The sequence below is a fragment of the Eschrichtius robustus genome, chromosome 3 (genome assembly GCF_028021215.1).
Source record: "Eschrichtius robustus isolate mEscRob2 chromosome 3, mEscRob2.pri, whole genome shotgun sequence".
In the NCBI taxonomy this organism is placed as follows: domain Eukaryota; kingdom Metazoa; phylum Chordata; class Mammalia; order Artiodactyla; family Eschrichtiidae; genus Eschrichtius; species Eschrichtius robustus.
The window spans coordinates 82,989,729-83,011,174 of record NC_090826.1 but is presented as its reverse complement, the minus strand read 5'-3'; the positions used below and the strand labels follow the sequence as shown (position 1 = coordinate 83,011,174).

Here is a 21,446-nt window from a genome sequence, read left to right as displayed (position 1 = left end):
TCCAAATCCCTTAGAAAAGTTCTTAGATGACACATTAGATATTCAATAAGATTTCCTGAATGATTGAATAAATCAATTCATGCCATTTATTTTCCAGGGATGTTGTGGTCCTGTGCATCATAAGGCCTGTGAATGACTGATTCCACTTCCCTTTTTCTATCAGGCATAACCTATTTGAAATCGCCCACCTGCCTGCTCTCTTAGAAAGGGCTGTTTTCCCCTCCTTTGCCTAGACTCCCCAGCAGCTTTATGTGACAGGGGGAAGTGAGGCCAGGGTTGGAGAGTGGGAAAGAGGGGATTGCTTCAGGCCCTTTCTTTCCCTTAGGTTCCAGCTGCTACAGTAATAGTTTAGCAGTGGCAGAATGAGGATGATTTATCTGAATGATTGTGACCTCAGAGAACAACCAATATGTGGACACTCATCCCAGCTCTGAAACAAATCATCAGAAATAGCACTCATTCCTTCATTTATTCATTCAACAAATATTTATTGAGCACGTACCACGTGCCAGGCACTTGATTTGTACTATCAGGAATACTGTCTATATGAATGAATAGATCACTCCTTTGGATACATCCTATAATCCACAATCTGATAAGTAATAGATAATTACCATAAAGTGACTGCACACACCTGAAAACTGGATGTGATAAATGAGGGGCAGAGAGTGTTAGGATTTCATCAGTTTTTCTGTCCTCTTATTGATATGGAAAAAGAACATTAAAGGCTAATTGCTACGTTTTGGCTCTCTGACTTTTCTCCATGCCCTATTTTCTACTTTGTTTGCTTTAAGTAAATCTTATCGGTTTTTCTAACCCCACCATGGTAACCTGATTTCTCTCCTTTCCACTAACTGGGGCAAAATGAAGGCACATCTATTCCGTTTCGATGCATTGTCACAGCCTCCATTCACTGTGGGCCAGGTTCTCACTAACCTATGTTTAGGTGACTACCAGAGTCTTCACACTGGTCTCTTGGCATTGAATCACTCCCACTACCATTTTACATACCACTTGTACACTTATAATATTTGTGCCCTTTCTTCATAGTAACAACCACAGTAGAATTTTACATTTACTTGCAATTATATGACTAAAGTCAGCCTCCTCTACTGGACTGTAAATTAGGTGGGGACAGGGATAGAGTCACACTTTGCTCACCCTAAATTTGTAGTGCCTAGTCCAGCACCTGACATTTTTTTTTAAAATAAATTTATTTATATTTATTTTTGGCTGTGTTTGGTCTTCGTTTCTGTGCGAGGGCTTTCTCCAGTTGCGGCGAGCGGGGGCCACTCTTCATCGCGGTGCGCGGGCCCCTCACTATCGCGGCCTCTCCTGTTGCAGAGCACAGGCTCCAGATGCGCAGGCTCAGTAGTTGTGGCTCACGGGCTGAGTCGCTCCGCGGCATGTGGGATCTTCCCAGACCAGGGCTCAAACCCGTGTCCCCTGCATTGGCAGGCAGATTCTTAACCACTGCACTCCAGGGAAGCTCCCTGACAAGTATTATAATAGACACATAAGAAATATCTATTGAGTAAATGAATATTATTTTAAATATAGATTCTTTTTTTCTTATTTATTTCTTGGAGTCAAGACTCTGCTTTACTCAAGGTTAAAGTCTTCTTAAACTAAACCCAAAAGCCCCAGCTTGCTGATAACGGTCTTCCATTAACCACACTCTCATTCCCTTCACCTTTGAGGGGTACTTCTGCTCAAGGTAGGCGCCTCCCTTTCCTATCTTCAAAAAAATGCTGTGGGTGTTTCCACTCCTCTGCACTTGCTCATGTTCTTTCTATTCCAAACCACTGGTCTGTTCTTCCAAATCGTGTGACAAATAGTGACCGTTGTATTATTTCCAAACAATTTGGGTTTCAAAAATATCCTAGAGAAATTCTTTTAAAAACCTTCACCTCTAGAGTGCCCATGATCCAGTTAGTGACTCCTGAATGTGGTAACACTAATTTTAAGAATTAAAACAAAATTTGAGAATTTAAATCAATTTTACCTGATTAAGCATGAAAGGTACCAGGTGGTCCCATAATAAGGTGAAATAAAATTTACTTTTCAAATTTTGTTTGTTCTTATATAGACTATGAATGAAAATGTGATCACTTCCTACAACAATTTATTTACGAGACCATTTTTTGCTGTCTGTTTTAATCTAAACACAGCTCATGAGCCTCTGTTGGGCTTCCAACAACACATTATAATTTTTAAAAGTGTTCTGTGATCAAACATGGTGAGGAAACTCTCACATGTAGTGTAGCTTATTTCAAGCTAAGCGAAGAGTGGTTTTTAAAGGAGAGCGTGGACAGTAGTATCAGATCCTGGAAAGGTCAAGGAGAATGAAAAAAGGGCAGTCAATGTTAGTGACTCTTCGTATTTACAAGTATTTGCAGAAGAATTTTCAAGTATCTAAAACCAAAATGTATATTGAGCATTTTTTCCTCTTCCATAGACAGGGGGAAAAAAGACTCATTCAAAATAACTATATAGTAAAAGTCTTCTGATTTTGCAGTCCCTGTTTTTGTCACCAAATAAATTTAGACGATTAAGGTTTTTTCTCCCAAAACTATGATGTCACGGCAAGGGTATCATTAAGTATAATATATTGTAAAATAAAGCTATACAAGCACAAAAAGCATATAAACCATGCACATACACATTCAAGAATTAAAATTACCTCAGTAACTACACTTTATGTAGCATATAGTAAATTGTAGTATGGAAGGGTAAGGAGTTTGAAGATGGAGGATCTAGGTTTTGACTGAGGCCCCAACACTCAGTACTACCTGAGATTTTCAACAAATTACCTATCTGAGTTGCTGTGAAGAGTAAAGGAGTTCACACATGTAAATTTTTTTTTTTTTTTTTTTTTTTGGCGGTGCCCTGCGGCTTTCGGGATCTCAGTTCCTCCACCAGGGATGGAAACTGGGCCCTCCCACAGTGAAAGCAAGAGTCCTAACCAGTGGACCGCCAGGGAATTCCCCTAAAAATGTAAATTTTAAAAACATGACGTGATGCTGCTGTGAATTACATCATGAATTTGCCAGTGTTGTGAGAACTGGATTGTAAACTGGAAAGACCGGAGGCGTTAGTTCTAAGCGCTCTCACCTATTGAACATTTACTATGAGCCAAGTACTGTACTAGGGGCTTTCATAAGTTCTCTCATTAGTTCCTCACACCTACCCAATGTAGTAGATATTGTATTAGGTGGAACCATGGGAACTAGACATTTCTGTAGATCAAAAATAGTCAAGTATCAGCAATGTCATGTAGTTTAAACTATCATCTGCCGAGACTGGGAGAAAGTGAAACACAGAGACTAAGTGACTTGTCTAAGTTAAAATAACCAGTACCTGGCAAAGTCTGATTTGCAAGCCATACGGGTTTATGTCAGTGACCAGTGTGCTATATAAATCGCCAGCAAGGAGGTAAGTTTAATAGATTAGGAGGTATAACCTGTAAGCTTTATTCGAGTATTATTTGTGTGGTACTAGAGAATACGAAAGAAGTCAAGAAATGATGCCACAGGAAATGCAGCATAAGAATCAAATGTTTACATTAATTAAAATAGCCCATGTTTGTTCCTGCTTCTGGGATTACCCTTATCTTCAATGAATTCTTACCTTCATTCAGCCTACAAATATTTACTCAAGATCAGGCTCAATTTCTAACCTCTTACACCCCTCCTCTAATTCTTACTAACTGGAATTCATCTCTTTTTAATAGCATTTGCTTTTTAGTATATATGATTACTCTCAACAAAAGCAAAAATTTGTTGAGGAATGCTCAATAAATGTTAAATTTGAGGTTCATACCAAGTCTACTACCTATGAAATTTAATAGGAGTAAAGAATCACAACCACCTGTAAGGTAATGGGTCATATCTTCCCTGATCTCACCGGTTTAAGCGTTCTCTTTAATCTGAATTCATCTGGAAACTACGATATTCTTATATTATTACTCATTGTTTCATATGCTTAGGCCTTGTATCTGTAACTAGAGTTTAAGCTTCTCAAGGGCAGAGAGTGTCTTATTCTTTGACTTCACACTCTGGCCAGCAAATAGTGTGAATCAATAGACCTTTAATTAATGGACTTGAAGAAAAATGAGCACTTTGGGGGAAAGCCCTTGGGAAAGGAAATGAACCAGTAAGTGGGTAGCAAAGCAAAGTTGAAGGAGAAGGGAGCCCTTGTACGTTAAGGCTCGCTTCTGAGAACTGAAACCGGCTAGTATTTCAATGCCTCAGTAATTTCTCTTTTTTTAAATTAAATTTCTTTATTTATTTTTGGCTGTGTTGGGTCTTCATTGCTGCGCGTGGTATTTCTCTAGTTGCGGCGAGCAGGGGCTACTCTTCTTTGCGGAGCACGGGCTCTAGGCGCGCGGGTTTCAGTAGTTGTAGCTCGCGGGCTCTAGAGCGCAGGCTCAGTGGCTGTGGCGCCCCGCTTAGTTGCTCCACGGCATGTGTCATCTTCCCTGACCAGGGCTCGAACCCGTGTATTCCTGCATTGGCAGGCGGATTCTTAACCACTGCGTCACCAAGGAAGCCCATAATTTCTCTTTTTAAAGAGATGTCTAGGGGTATAACCAGCGTGACTGCCGGTCGGCTGGGAGGTGAGACCTCGAGCGCAGTCTGAGGTATTAGGTGGAGGTGGCGCGCCGCCCTCTGACCGACAGGGGGAGCCCTGCCAAGCGCCGGGCCCCAGGCCGCCGGCCCCGCCCCGCCCCGCGCGCCCCCAGCTCTCTGCTCTCTCCGCCCCCCGCCAGCCCTCCGCCTGGCGCCACGCCGGCCACAGGCCGAGGGCTAGTCACCCGCGGGCCGGCGCCCCTGCAGCCTGGTCGCTGCGCCCCCCCGCCCTGCTGCGGGACGGGTAACGGTTACGAAGCACTTTCTCCGCCGCGATTTCTGCTTAGTCATTGTCTTCCAGGAAACGACTCGTCAGTTGGGAGTCAACTCTCCCGCGGCGGCCGCAGTAGCAGGAGCTGCAGCCACCAGCGCGTCCTTCCCGGGCCGCCGCTCCGCCGCCGCCCTGCCGCCTCCCGGCCTCCCTCGGGCCCGAGCGCAGGCCGGGGTCCCGCCGCGCGGGGCGAGCAGCCTCGCGCTCTGCTCTCCGGCCTCGGGCGCCGCGTCCTACGGGGGCCCTCCTTCCCCGCCTGCTGCCCCGTCGCCGCCGGGCCAGGTCCGTCGGCTGCTGCCATGGGCACCGACAGCCGCGCGGCCGGGGCGCTCCTGGCGCGGGCCAGCACCCTGCACCTGCAGACGGGGAACCTGCTGAACTGGGGCCGCCTGCGGAAGAAGTGCCCGTCCACGCACAGCGAGGAGGTGAGGGTGGCGAGCGTGCCGGCGGAGACGCGGGGCTCCCGGGGTAGGCCGCGCGGGCCGGACCGGGCGGCTCCGAGAGGCGGGGAGGCGCCGGGAGGTGAGGGCGGGTGGTCGGGCTCCGTGCGCGCAGTGGTCGCGGGAGAGGCGCACACCTGGGCTCCGCCCGCCGGAGGAGGCTGGGTCGGCTGTCGGCGCGATGTCGCATCCGAACCTACTGTTGGGGGCACAGCGTCTTTAAAAATTCGGCAGGTGCATCCTCACACCGAGTGCCGCCTCTGTCAGTGCTCTTGATTGTAACTTTAGTAGGAATCAGAATCCATACCATACTCTGTGTCCAGGATGCACCTCAGTTTGTCTCTCTTGTTTTTTTAAAACCACCCTCAATTGTGCTATTTCTCCCAAAGATAAATACTTCTGTGTTTTATACTAGACCTTTAATTTCTCCAGGGCTGATGGTTCAATACAGTATTTTGCACGTAAATAATACTGGGTGAAATTTTCTCTCTCTTATCTCACTCAACACATGCTAAAGTAGTCGTTTTCAGTTTGACCGAAAACCCAGTAAAAAAAAAATGCATTTTGCCTTGGCAGTCCAATTCATGGTTTACACACACACACACACACACACACACACAAACACACGAGTTTCATGAAAAGATTTTAACCCTTACTATATACTGTGTATTCTGATTTTTTCTCTTACTTTAATTTTTAAAAACTTGATTTCTTAATGCAGTAATGAGTCACACCCCACAGTTTAAGAAACGTCGTTCAAAAGATGAATTGTGATTTGTGTATATTACTTTGGGCGCTGCATAAGAGGGACCCAAAACTAAAGAAACTTGAAAACGTTTGAGAAAACTTGAAGATATGATAGCATATGTAGAGAAAACATGCCAGCTTGATTAGAATAGAGAGGCATGTTTTGTTTCTATGTAAAGAAGAGCTTTGTAGCAACCAGAGCTCTAAATTGGGATACACTACTTGAAACAGTTTAACCTCATTGAATAAAGAAACTGACTAAATCACTCATTATTGAGAAAATTTGCACATTGGGTAGAGAGAGATCATTAAATTTCCTAAAAGGTCTTTTCTAGTCTAATGTTTGTTTTTTGGTTTTTTTTTAATTATTCTATGATCTCTGCCCAGATTTTTTGCTTCACTAGAATTTTATGAAATCAAGTCTTGTTTTTAAAATGGGCCATTATAGGACTATTTTGACCAGTTATTTGTTGTTAGGGTATTTGATCATGTAGCATTTTTTAAACTCTTATACAACCCCAGATCTAATGATACACTAAATTATCATGACACTCATCTTCCATGATACTATGTGATGTGTGTCTAATAAGAATGAAGAGAGCAGAGAACAAAAAAGTACAAGGTTAGTATTCAGTCAATATAGATAACATATAAAAGATTAAAAACCACTAGGTTTGTGATATAGTCAATGAATTTATCATATTATTGTAACATTGGGCTGTTCCATGATTTGTCCTGACAGAAGGGAGCAAACACTCTGAAAATATACTTATCTTCATGAATTGAGAAATTCATCAGGAAAGCCTTATGCAAATTAACCATCCTTCCAGAGGAAAATTTCTAAAAATTCTCCCATGATTTGAGCCATAGCACTCCTGATAGAATTGTTAACTTCTAGTTGGTCCTGCTGCCTCAAATTTTATTAATTTTTCAAAGAGTATTGACTTGTAATTCTGTCTAGAATGATTATCAACTTATTTTTATCTACTGACTTAAATTTGATTACAAATATACCTTTCATAAAGATATAGACCCTGTAAACTGTATTCATGTGGGTTATTGTGGCTAGCACATGAATTGCTGTTGTAGACTGTAAATCTTAAATAGGTGACTCTGAGCTCTTAAATTGATAAACTAGTTGTCCATTGTAATTATCTGTACTGAGATATAAGCAATAAAGTGCTTGTGTCAGTTTTTATCATAAGCAATCATAGATCAGATAGTGAGTTCAGAAGTTTAATCTCTGTTGTTGGTATTAGGAAAGTGCTTTTGCAATTCAGTGCTGTACTTCTAGTTACTCATTTATTTTTTTCATTGATTGTCCACAGAATGCAAAGCACTGTGCCCTTGGTATTTATAAGGCAATGATTTCAAACTGCTAGTGTTGGCCCATTTGTGTTATCAGTTCAGTGAGTCATGGAGAAGCGTATTTTTTTTCTAACTCATAATAGAAGCCCTCAGAGTATCTGGCATGTAGTAAGCATAAATACTGCTTTATGAATTTTTGTTGTTATATGTATGTAGGTCCTTACTCACTGTGTTAGTGTATGTCTTATTATTTTGGACCACTATTAAATAAGTTGGAAATACACTGTCATAAGAGATAAAAGATAAGTAGACACTTTAATGAATTAACAAAATACTATAATGTTAGCATAATAAAATTGTTTGTTTATATAAGAAAACATTGAGGACAGATCGAAGGTCTACCTAACTGTTAGGAAATGACTTAAGGACTGACTTTATGCAAGTTGACTTCTGCAAGATAGGGAGATAGTGGTTTCTAGACTTTAGAGTACATTTTGATTACTTGGATGCTTGTTAAAATGAAAGTTCTGCTGCCTTTAGAAAGTGATTCAGGAGGTCTAGGATGCGGCTCAGGAATTTGAACGTTTAATAAACACCACAGGTGAGTCTAATGTAGGAATTTCTTTGGCCACACTTAGAGAATCATTTGTTTGCCTTTGAGGAATATAGCATAGTGGTTAATGTTAATTCTAGTCAGGTTGCCTGGGCTTGAAGTTCCTCCATTTATAAACCTTATTCTTGAAAAATTTTTTTGTTTCTTTATGAATGCTTTTACATCTCAAAAGTTTACTTAAATTTTCATTGATACAAAAATACTTTTTAAATAATTAGATTACTGCTTTAGGTCAAGAACATTTGAGAATTAAGAGTAGGATAAAAACGGGTCTAAATCAATCTTTGTTAAAGGAAGCAAAAACCTTATAGAATTAAAATTTTTGTATGGTATTTCCTATTGATATGTTCCTTTTCCTACTTAACAGACTAATGCAGTCTTATTGTAGAAGTACAGAAAAGTGTAGCGTATGATTAACAGTTTCAAAATGCATTTTTTTGCAGCTTCGAGATTGTATCCGGAAGACCTTGAATGAGTGGAGTTCCCAAATTAGCACAGATTTGGTCAGGGTGAGTGAACTGTGAATGAAGAAATCATGTAATAAGCAGGAAATTAACTTCCTCAGGTTTGATAGGGAAGTCAGATAGGCAATTAGCATGAAACTTATTGTGGTTGATTTGCTGAGATGAGAGTCTGACCCAGTAGGCTTAAGCATGAAAGAGAAAATCTGACTCTAGTCAACTCTTCAACTAGACAAGCTACTAAGAGTCCCACCACAGTTTTCTCAAAATGCGTTTTGTTCCAGTTTATATTTGGTCTAGTAGAGGAATGACTATCAAACAATTTGGGTTAGTAGATTGCTTTGGTAGACTATAACCCAAAATATAGCCACTAAAAATAATTTTTTAAGCATCAGTTTCTTACGAAACAGTAAAGAACTGTGTTTCTTTGAATGTCAGTATATGGCCATTATCATAAATGTTAATATACAAAACACCTGTCTGTAAACCACTCTTTGGAATCCAACTTAGCCAAAGGCTTGTAACAGATTACATAGACTACTTAAAAAGTATGGAAGAGGACATATGCTGAAAATAATTGTTTCCTTGAGCATACTGCAAGTTTGTAACTCTGTGGCTGCTAGGCAGACATTAATTAATGTCTTCTATCTGTCTCTGTTTTTCTGAAGTGACCATTCACTCTGTGCATGACTTGTAAATAGTTAATATGTGCCAGGCATTGTAATATGCTCAAGAATCATGGGAAAATCCTCACCGTTTACTTTGTTTTAATCTTGTAAATGTGAGTTAGTATGTTTCTGATTTATGTGTACTAATATTTTATCATTTCACTCATTAACTACTCATTTTTATGCATTGGAATGGCCTTTACTTTTTTTCCATTGCATTCAGAAAAAAATATGTTTTGGCTTAAAATGTTTGTGATTGATATATAGGAAGTATTTTAACATATCGGTGTCCAGAAGGAAAATATTACTTACTTTTCACTGGTTTCTTTTCTGAGTAAAAGCGTTTACTGTGTTAGTGGTTCTAACTCCTCACATACTGCCCAATTTGTTTGTTTGTTCGTTCGTTTGTTTTTGATCATACATCCCTCTGAGTATCTCATCAAAATGAGATACTTTTTCCCAGAAAATGGACACATACACACACAGCACTTTACCTTTATTTCAGGGCTTTACAAACGTTATAAAGCCCATCTAGGCCTCAGGTAAAGAACTCTATTGTCTTATGGGTTCTCTGCTTCTAAAGAGTGTTATGGACAATAGAAAATGTATAGCTAATCAGAAACACTAATTTTATATTTATTGTAAATATCATGTGTTTATTATAGGAGTTTCCAGATGTCTTGGAATGTACTGTATCTCATGCAGTAGAAAAGATAAATCCCGAGGAAAGAGAAGAAATGAAAGTTTCTGGTAAAGTCCAGCCTTTACAGTTCATTTTGTTATACAGTGGATGATAGTGAGGTTTTGTCAGGCATGGGACTAAACCTTTCCTTGCTTCTGGTAATGAGTAACTCAATCACTAAGTGTGGGAAATATAGAGATTTTTTATAACATAATTTTAAAGTCAGCTTTAAAAAGGGAGTTATAGGAGGTCACTATTGGCTACTTCAATGGAGTCAGAATAGAACTTCACCTCTTCATGATGTTCTCATTAATTTATTTGTAGGACATCAGACCAGTAGGAAGAGTAAGGTGTAGGAAATGGAAAGAATAAAGGGAAGACTTAAAGAGTATTGCCCACCTAAAGCCAGCATAAGCCCTCCGTTCCTGGTGTGATACTGCTAAGCAATGGCTGAGGTTGCCTGGGAGCAGAGAAAGAAGTCTTGGCAACAAGTTGCATGAAGAGAAATCAAATACATACTCTACCCATTCAACAAAGGTGAAATGACTCCTACTTTCCAGAGATAGTGCTGAGCTCAAGGAATTAAGATGTTCTTGTCCTCAGCTTACAGTCAGCATAACATAGTCATTAAATGCTTGAGCTTAACTAAATTGAAATTCCTGGATGTGCAGATTACTGACTGATATAATCTGGGGCTAACAAATGATTTAACCTCTCTGAGCTCAGTTTCCTCATCTATAAAATGGGGGTACACCTGTTTCACAGGCTTCTTTGTAAGTTAGATGAAATAACAAAAGAGGCACTTAGCATGGTGCTTGGCACAAGTAAGTGCCAGATAGCTGTTATTTATTACCATTTGTGGTTGTGTTGTGGTTGTTGTTATTTTATTATTACTCTTATTAGGATGAACATGTAAGATGAGATGGGCATTGTCTTTTGACTCTAATAATAATAAGTACCATTTGTTGAATCTTTCTTTATACCAGGCACTGTACTTGACACTTTATGGTTATATTTCTTCATATAATTTTCAAAACAGTTCTGCAGGGTAGGTTTTTTACCCCCATTGCAGAAGTGACATTAAATAACTTGAAAGTTGTTATACAGCAAGTAAGTGGTTGAACCAGGAATCCATCCAGGTATGCCTGACTACAAAACCCATTTCTTTCTGTTAATTTCACATTATTGTTTGTGTTGGAAAGGACATCAGAGCAACATTTCTCTGTGGTTGATTGCAGTTCATCATGGTGTAGATCCATCTTGGAGCTCTTACAAGTTGTCCTCAGTTCCTGGAAGGCTTGAGGTTTTTGATAAGTATCAAGAGCTTTCCTCTCTTCACCTACCTAAAAATGCCTCATCTTTCAGAGAGAGGAGACCGTTTCAAATGGCACAGATTCATGTCCAGAGGGATAGTGATGGGGAGGGTGTTCACAGAGCATAATTACAGGAGCTAAGGCTGGAGCAAAGTGGTGAAGATTGACTCTCACCTGGTAAGGAAGTTGTGATGGCTTTTAAATAGAGAAGTAACATGAGGAAAGCAATGTTTTAGGAAGACTATCTAGCAGTAGAAAGGAAATGACAAATATAAGAAATGTTGTACAAGGAAAATTTGTTGTATATGTTGAATGCCAGGCACTTTACATAAGGGTGTTTCATTAACCCTGTTTTCTCTCCATTCCCCTTTCTGATTTTCCTCTTCTTGCTTTCCTATTACTCCACCTATTTGTTGAGTAAATTTAAATTTTTGAACAGTGAGTTTACATAAAGTAAATACATACATATAAAGCTGAGTTGAAATCAAGCCAAAGCCTCAATTTCATAAATATGAAAAACTACTCAACTTTCCTGGTAAGCAAAGAAATGCCAATTAATGTTGTTCTGGGCACGTATATTTTGTACCTATCAAATTAGCAAATATATATATATTTTTGTTTTGTTTTGTTTTGTTTAATAGCATCCTATATTGTTAGGAGAGCAACTCCTAACTTTTAGTGCTCTGGTAAACTGGTACAAATCTTTTACAAAATAGGAGGTAAATAAAGTAGAACACGACTCACAAAAAACAGATCATATTCTTTGACTCATAATCACATTTCTGACGGTTTGTCCTTGGGAAATGCTTCAGGCTTAAAGTTGAACAAAAAGTTAGCATAGATGTTTATTTCAGCATTATATGTGATAACAAAAAACTGGAACTAATCTAAAAGTCAAAAAAGTAGGAAATCATTCAGTAAATTATACCCTATCAAGATTACAGAATAATGTTCACCATTAAAAATGAGTGTGTAAAATTATTCATTAAAAATACAGAGTACAGGGAATTCCCTGGCGATTCTGTGCTTTTACTGCTGAGGGTCCGGGTTCAATCCCTGGTTGGCGAACTAAGATCCGACAAGCCATGCGGCCAAAAAAAAAAAGAAAAGAAAAATCCAGAGTACATAAACATCTAAACAGTAATTGCTTTTGGTGATGAGACTATTGGTAGAGTTTTTATTGTTTGTTTGGTTTTTTTTTTCCCCCTACTCCTATAGATTTTCCTCATTTCTAGAGTGAATACATTACTGTTATGATTTTAAAAAAATTAAGATAATACTGCATAGAGATGTAAAAATATTTGTTACATAAGGGTAAACCAAGTATGTGGAAGTAGAAAATATATACTCTGCTTTATATGACCAAGAACTTGAAGGTAATGTCGTCTAAAAATGAAAATGATTGTATTCAATATTAGGAAGGTAGGATTGTGGAGTGTATGTTTGTTTTTGGTTTTTTGGCTTTTTTTTTTTCAATTTTCTTCTCATTATAAGCAATTCTAATTTAGGCTTTATATAGACTTTAGTTTATTGGAGAAAATAATATGCTCCATTAATGTTTAATTCATAAAAATATACATTTTGAATAAGTTTCTATATTTTTCTGCCCTGCCTTCTAATAAAGGGGAAATTAATATTTGCTTTTTTGTTTTGACAATCAGATTATTGTTGGCAACTAGCATATAATTTTAAAATTACAGTGGAAATATCCTTTTAGGTCTTAAAATGAAAACTATAAAACAATGCGACTAGGAAAGGAAAAAAATTATTCAGGATTATCTGTCATCTTAGTATTTTAGCACTATTACTACTATGTAGTAGAATGTTACTCAAATATAGTAATCTGTTTTGTTTTCTTTGTCACCCAGCAAAACTGTTCATTGTAGGATCAAACTCTTCATCATCAACTAGAAATGCAGTTGACATGGGTAAGCAAAATTTCAACTTTATTTTCATGTGGACTTTAAATTAGTGTAGGTGTATTAGTTATATCTTGTGTTCAGGTCCAGGTAAAAAAGAAAATGAGCTCATTGCAATTTTATCTTTTAAAGTTCTAGCCTAATCTGTTAAGGCTTCTGTAGAATCACATCAACTTATGTAAGGTCATATTTTAATATATAAAAAGAATGTAAAAGATGTAACATAATTAAATGTTAACTATATGTTTAGAGATAGAAATTCTCCTTAATCATATTCTTAACTCTTTTACTACAGGTGAAATATCAAAAGAATAACAACAACAAAAACAAGCATTTTTATCTATTTTCAGCACTTGGTTAGGTTACTATGGCAGTATAGTTATTCAGTGTTTTTTCTTTTAAAACATTCTTCCAGTATTTATATACATTGAACAGTTAAATAAATAGCTCTTTAATATAACTATGGAGTGAACAATAATCATTAAAAATAAACTCTTAAAATTATTTTTATAGAAATTAAGAGATTATCTACATCTATAAATATAGATTAATATATAGGTTAAGACCATAAATTCAGTCTTTCAGAGTCTCAAGCTTATTCTTTGCTATGACTACCAATTATAGACTATTAGGTCAAAGGCTACCAAAAAGTCCTGGGGCCTAGGCAACAAGGAGGCCTGTTCCTCAGAAAGAGGAACCTTTAGTAGTTGTGAGTTTCCCCAGGAATGAGGCAGGTCAAAGAAACCCACATGTCTGCCACGTAGACCAAGTAGATGAATGGGCACTTTATACTTTTTTAAAAGATGGAAATGTTCTAAATGACAGGTAAATTATGAAACCTAATGAAATAATCTGTTATGTAGAATACTAGTGAACTGTATGGACAGAATTCAGTGGGGTACTTAAAGGACATTAGAAACAACTTGTTTTTACTATGTAACAAACATTTATCCTCTTTGTGTTTTTCCTTCACATCAGCCTGTTCAGTCCTTGGAGTTGCACAGCTGGATTCTGTGATCATTGCTTCACCTCCTATTGAAGATGGAGTTAATCTTTCCTTGGAGCATTTGCAGCCTTACTGGGAAGAATTACAAAACTTAGTCCACAGCAAAAAGATTGTTGCTATAGGTACCTCTGATCTGGACAAATGCCAGTTGGAACAGCTGTATCAGTGGGCACAGGTAAAAGACGTCTAGATCACGAGCACTCCAGGAGGAGCCTGTCTTTTACAGTCTTTGCTGCAACCCATTAAACATCATGCTCATAGTGGATGCCACTGTGGGGTGACTGTTCCAAACATGGGAGTTTTGAAGCAGGCTTTGACAAAAACACTAGAAAGTGTGTGTTTAAGCATTCATAGCCAAATGAATTAAGGCTCTTTCCTTCAGTTTTAATTATGTGATAAAAATATTATGTTTTCCTTTAGGTTTTATTAGTCCACGGTTCTAATTTCCTAAGTGAGAGAAAATCATATATAACAAATATTTTGCTCTGTTACTTAAAGATATATAAGACCTTCTGTTCACATAACTTGATGTGGAGTAGGAGTCATAAATTAATCACTGCCGCTCTCTAGCCTAATAACCTATAAAATTATTAGGGAAGTTGCTTACAAGTAGTTTACTCTCTGTATTTTTCTTTATTCCTTTTCATTTATCCCCAGCCTTTTCATTTTCTTATGGGCAGGAAGACCCTAGAGAAAAGTTGCCCTTTGTCCCTTTGGCTTGGTGATAGCCAGAATGTGGCTAAGATCCTGTTGGAGAGACTTAGATGATCTGAAATGTATCTATAAATTAACTAGAGCATCTATTAGGAATTACCTGATTCTTCTCTTTTTCAAATGTCTGATTAATAACCATATTGTATACTTCAACATTAAACATACTTATCATTTGTATTTGATCCTCTATCTTTAAGACATATTTCCTTTGTAGGTGGAACCATACCACTTAGAATCATGTTAGTTTCCAAGGCAGATGTATTAGATGGCAGGTTCGAGCATGAGACTTTTTTAATAGTGTAATAATATATTGGCTTTTTCCCCCTTGCAGAGCTATTTTTCCTTTCTCTGTTACCACTGAGTCAGAACAGCATACATTAATAAATACATACATGTAAAAGTATTTTATAAACTTTAAGTATTGTAGAATGTGATATTTCATGTGTTCTAAAATTGAATCCTTTTATTGCTTTCTACTTTTTGTAGTACTTAATTTAGTGGAGATGTCATTTTTTTTTTTTCCACTTCTAGGTAAAACCAAATAGTAACCAAGTTAATCTTGCCTCCTGCTGTGTGATGCCACCCGATTTGACTGCATTTGCTAAGCAATTTGACATACAGCTCTTGACTCATAATGATCCAAAAGGTAAGACTGAGGTTTTCATTTATAGAGATTGATCATGAGCTTTTATCTTATAAGAAGCTACTTGTTAAGATTTAATTTTTAATTGTGTACAGTGATAAAGGTACAATGCTGTCACCTAGAACTATTCTTAATAGTTAGTTCAAAACATATATGCCTTTATTTTAGTTTCAGAATGCTTTAATTTTGTCTTTGTACCAATGGGAAAAGAAGTGAAGGGGTCATTTCCTGAACATCCAGTCTGCTGAGGTTTATAAATATTAAGCTACACAGAAAAGATCTTGTAAGATATTCTAAATAGTGTCACATATAATATTGTCTAGTATAGCAAAGATTGCACCAAAGAGCCACTTAATTAAAAAGGATAAATATCTGGAAAAAGAAGCAGATAAAATTCAATTTGAAACTTAAGCATCATAGGATAGGTATTTGATTAGGTATTTTATTAATCATTAATATCAAGACATATGCTTGATGTTAATCAGAAACATTTGATTAATGAGAATGGCTTGTCTGCCTTTTGTAGAATAATTTTTATCAACATTTTACAAGATAACTTGGAAAGCTGGGAAGATAATATTTTACACTTTATTAGCAGTCTGCTCCATTTTCGTTTTTTCACACTTTCTTAGGGAGCAGAGGTAAATATACTAAGCATATTTTACTTACTAAATATACAGACTCTATGAACCAGTATTTTTGGTATAGTTAAGTGAGAGATATCTTGTGAAAGTTTTAAATTTCCATGACATTTTTGTAGAAGTTCTAGTTTAATAAAAATTGGAGGCAATTATATTTTATAGGTGATTCCTGGAGAAAAACATTCAGTTTTTACTTTCATTTCTAAAAAGATGGCATTATATAGGTGGTTTGATTCAATTTATTTTTAGGATGCTTATGGATAACCTCTTAAGACTTTATACCTTATTAGCAATCTGCCTCAGCCTCTTTTTTTCTACTGTTTTGTAGGAAGTGGAGGAGGAGTTTTGATATTCTTTCTCAAATGCTAGGCATCATGCTAAATGTCTCAGAGAGATTATCTGTAATCCTTACAGCAACTGAAACTAGACACTTTATGGATGAGGAAACAGAGCCTTAGAGTTTAAGAAACTACCCAAGGTCACCCAGCTGGCATAGGGCAAAGTTTGAACTTAGATCTAGGTCCTGGCTGAATTTGGAGCCTTTTCCCCAGCATACTGTACTGTCTCTCTGACTTGAAACATTAGTATTGTAGTATTTCAGACTGAAACTGTACTTTCTTATCAGTTTCCATTTAAATCGTACCAGAATAGGACATAGGGACTTTCCCTCCCCTCCAGCAGAGCTTTCACACGTGAGTAATTAGATTCATTTTTTAAAAAAAGGTCATTTTAGTGAAAATCTAACAAAGAATTGCTGTGCTGATTTGTTCTAAAATATAAACCACTGAAATTTTAACTTTCTATACATTGGCAAATAATATATCATTTTTCTGTTTACTCGTGGGGATTCTTCCAACTGTAATTGTTACCAACAGCTGATGGGTGGTCCTGTACCCCCTTCCACCTCCACCTGAAAAACACTCTATCCTTTTTCCAGTAGGAAAGGAAATAGGAAAAGACTAAGGTGTCTAGTATTTTATTTGCACGTTATCTAAATGTGGGCATGGGGATTATGTGCTAATACATCATTGTTATGGAAAAATATATTGCACATGTATATGAAAAGAGAGATTTAATCCTTTGGGGGGAAGTATGTTTTTGTTTTACTGGTGTAATTTGACATTTGGATGTCTTTTTAATTTTAATTCTAAACCCTTTAATTAGAATTTATAGTCTGATCCTGCATATACTGTAGACGGATCTTCAGACAACTTGATCTGTAATGAAGCAATTCTCTTAAAAGTTTTGTCATGTTTACTGATTCTAAAGAGTTAACATAGTTGAATTAAAAGTATGTAGTTAATGAATAGCATAGTTCTCTGACTTTGTGTCAGATTTATTTTTTAAGCGATCAAGTTGTAAAACATTTAACTCTGCATGTCATCTAAAATAGAATCTTGTTTATAAGTCACCTAAAGGCCTTCCTCTGTTCTAAAATTACCCTTTTTCTTCAGAAAGGTTTATTTTCCATTATTCTTTGTCCTATAAGTTGTGGTAATAGTTTAACTACAGTTAGGGTAAAATTGTGAAGTAGGTGATTCTGACTTTCGAACTTTCCCCTTTTTATTTACCTTCCTCCTCTCACCATTCCCATTAAATCTAATCTATATTATGCTGCATTCCCTCAGGGTTAGACAATCTGGTAAACAAATCCATGTTAATGTTACTTTTCCAAAGAGATATTTGCATTTCATTTATTAAAACTAACATTTACTAGCTGTGTGACCTTGGGCAAGTTATCAGATCTCTCTGTGTCAGTTTCCCCCTGTGAAGGGAAATAATATTACCTATCTCTTGGGTTAACATGTGGATTAAAAGAGTTAATAAAGTACTCCGAAAAGTGGCTGGAAATTGAGTTATTTGTAGTGAGGTGGATGGAATTAGAGTCTGTCATACAGAGTGAAGTAAGTCAGAAAAAGAAAAAAAAATACAGTATGCTAACACATATATACGGAATCTAAGGAAAAAAAAAAAAGGTCATGAAGAACCTAGTGGTAAGATGGGAATAAAGACACAGACCTACTAGAGAATGGACTTGAGGATATGGGGAGGGGGAAGGGTAAGCTGTGACAAAGTGAGAGAGTGGCATGGACATATATACACTACCAAACGTAAAATAGATAGGTAGTGGGAAGCAGCCGCATAGCACAGGGAGATCAGCTCGGTGCTTTGTGACCACCTAGAGGGGTGGGAGAGGGAGAGTGGGAGGGAGGGAGATGCAAGAGGGAAGAGATATGGGAACATATGTATATGTATAATTGATTCACTTTGTTATAAAGCAGTAACTAACACACCATTGTAAAGCAATTATACTCCAATAAAGATGTTAAAAAAAAAAAAGTGGCTGGCACGTGACAATAGCTAATATTTACTGAGAGTTTACTATTGATGTTATTCAAATATCACGGCAGTTCATTTTAGGGCAGGTTCTTTGGCATTCCCAAATCATATTGTATAGATGGTCACCTAATCCTTATCTATAGGGTTGGTTCTGACTGCAGTGGAATCTTTCCAAATTGACTGATTCATTCAAAAGACATTTGAGTACCTACTATGTGCCAGGCATTGTTCTAAGTACTAGAAATACAGCACCAAGTCAAAAATCTCAACCCTCATGGAAATTATATTCTGATGGGATAAGACACAAATTAAGATAAATGTTGAATGTGATAAATGGTGGTGTATGCTATGGAGAAAAGTTGGCTGAGGGAGGAAAGAGTGCCCAGGTTAGGGGTTGTTGTTTTATATAGGATGGTTGCGAGGCCTCTCTGCTAGGGTACATTAATCAGAGACCTGCAAGAAGGGAGAGAGCCATGTGGGTATCTGGAAGTAGAGTGCTCAGGGAAGAGGGAGCAGCTGATTCAAAGGCCCCAAGGTGGGAATATGTTTGAGGATTTCAGGATACAGCTGTGAGGCCAGGGTGGCTGGAGAAGAGGAAGTGAGGAGGGGAGTGGCAGATCAGAGCAATGGTAGAGGGCTTAGGTATAAATGTGGAATTAGAAAATAATAATTTCATCAAGGAGACGCTGATTAAAAGATAACCACTGGGAAAGATGTTTTAAATGATTGCTGGTGCTAGTGAGGATATGGTAAGATTGGCACTCCAATATTATCTATTAACTGTAAAGTACAGCCTTTCTGGAAAGCAACTGGCAATATACTATGTATCAAGCCTTCAGAAAATGTACTTTGACCTTGTCGTTCCATAGCCAGGCATGCATTTTAAGGATGTTCATTAAGTATTATTTTTATTAGCTAAATATTTGGAAAAACCTAATTTTTTGACCAACAATAAGAAAATGTATAAATTATGATATCTATAAAATGTAATATCGGGAGAATTATTAAAAATGCTTTCACAGATTATTTAATTACATGGGAAAATATAAGTGAAAAAAATAAGTAAATTAAGCTATAACTACAGTATGATTTCTAGTTTTTAAGATATGGATACATACATATATATATAAATATATACAGAAAAATAGTTGGATGGAAATACATGGCAATGGAAATGGTCCATCTTTGGTTGATAGGATTATGGGTAACTTTTCTTCCTTCCTTGTACTTTCCTGTATTGTCCCTGGCTGTACATTAGAATCACCTATAGATCTTCAAAAAATACAAATATCCAGGCTCCACTCACCAGAAATTATGAATTAAACTGGCTGGGTTACAAGTGTAGATACTTTCTAAAGAACTGTCTGGGTCTTTCTGATATACTGGTTCAGATTCATAGCACACATTAAGGATAAATATAATTTATATTCAGTTTTGAGGTGTTTCTTTTGTTGTATTTAAATGCTTACCTACATAGTAAAGTGCTTTTGTTTTCAAGTTTAACAGTTTGGGTTTTTATTTGTTGTTTGTTTGTTTTAAGAACTGCTTTCTGAAGCAAGTTTCCAAGAAGCACTTCAGGAAAGCATCCCTGACATTCAAGCACATGAGTGGGTGCCACTGTGGCTACTGCGATATTCAGTCATTGTTAAAAGTAGAGGAATTATCAAATCAAAAGGCTACATCTTACAAGCTAAAAGAAAGGGTTTTTAACTACAATTTAGGATCATAACCTACTGACCTGTATTTTCCTTGAATATAAGATAAAATTGAGATGTGTAAAAATCTAATTACTGCCTGTAAATGTGTCATTGAGGCAGATATTCTTTAGTTATATTTGACAATATGTTATCTATCAAGTTTGAATATTTCTCTTGCTTCCATATCAGTTCACTCACATGAACCACTATATTGTTTTCATTAAACTATTGTTTTCTAATTGAAATTGTCTATAAAGAAGATACTTGCAATATATTTTTCCTTTATTTTTATGACAGTAGAAATCAAGAAAATTTGTTGTTAGATATATTTTGGCCTAGGCATCAGGGGAATATATATACATATTTTTTATTTCTAAAAAATTCATTGCTTCTTACTCTACAGTATAACTAAGCAATTTAATTACAGTTGTTAAATACTGGAAGATATTTTTCCTGTCATTGATAAGATGATTATATCTCAGAGTAACTGGAATAGCTGGGATCTACTAGTAGTGTAAATAAAAGTCCTTTCTTCAACATGTGAATGGAAGCTTAAATTTTTTTATTTGTCCTTGCTTGCAGTTTACCTGTAATGATTTAACCTGTATTCTTGTGCCATATTTGCTCTTGCTGTTATTACAAAGACAAACCAAAGTAAATACGTAAAGGAGACTAGGAGCTTTGAAATTATTGTTTGGGGGTTTTATAAAAGCAACTGTTGTTACCTCCAGATTCTTTTTAATTATCGATCTGTCCTCAATATTTTCCTACTCATCCAAAAATATTCAGTAGGTATTGAGGACTTACCATGTGCTGGGCACTGTGGGTTCTGGAGAGAGGAGGGAGCACAGGGATTAAGAATCAGTTGAGTAAAATATGCAATATTTGTTCCCCACTAGTAACTGACAACAAGGGACTAAAAGCCAAAAAAGGGGTGAAAACTTTAATTCAGGATCATGTTGTCTACTTAGACAACTTTGAGACATGGTCTTAACTGTTTAAAATCAAAACAATATAACCAAAACTTTAAAGCTAAAAGAGACTGTAGATCATTTAGTATAATTCCTCATTAGTTTAAGAACCAGAAAATAGCAAATAAATAAGCTGTGACCTCTTTGGTATATACTATAGGTCTTTGTAATTCTATAAATTTGTACCTGTAACCCAAATAGTTTGAAAAATTCTTAAAAAATCTCTTGTATCTCAATTAATACTTTTAAACCATGTATTTTAATACATGGTTTATAAAACTAAGATAATTATATATATATATATATATATATATATATATATATATATATATATACACACACACATACATAATATACACACACACATATATGTAACTAATG

At 36.8% G+C, this 21,446-nt stretch overlaps 1 protein-coding gene across 1 annotated transcript; it reads left to right on the top strand.

Moving 5' to 3' along the window:
- The first annotated feature begins 4,768 nt into the window (after positions 1 to 4,768).
- On the top strand, positions 4,769 to 20,633 carry GCLM (glutamate-cysteine ligase modifier subunit). The gene is made up of 7 exons (XM_068540348.1): positions 4,769 to 5,327; positions 8,454 to 8,519; positions 9,805 to 9,889; positions 13,003 to 13,062; positions 14,032 to 14,234; positions 15,305 to 15,419; positions 19,938 to 20,633. The coding sequence occupies exons 1-7, from the start codon at positions 5,202 to 5,204 to the stop codon at positions 20,105 to 20,107; spliced, it is 825 nt and encodes a 274-aa protein (XP_068396449.1). The 5' UTR covers positions 4,769 to 5,201; the 3' UTR covers positions 20,108 to 20,633.
- The last annotated feature ends 813 nt before the right edge of the window (positions 20,634 to 21,446 follow it).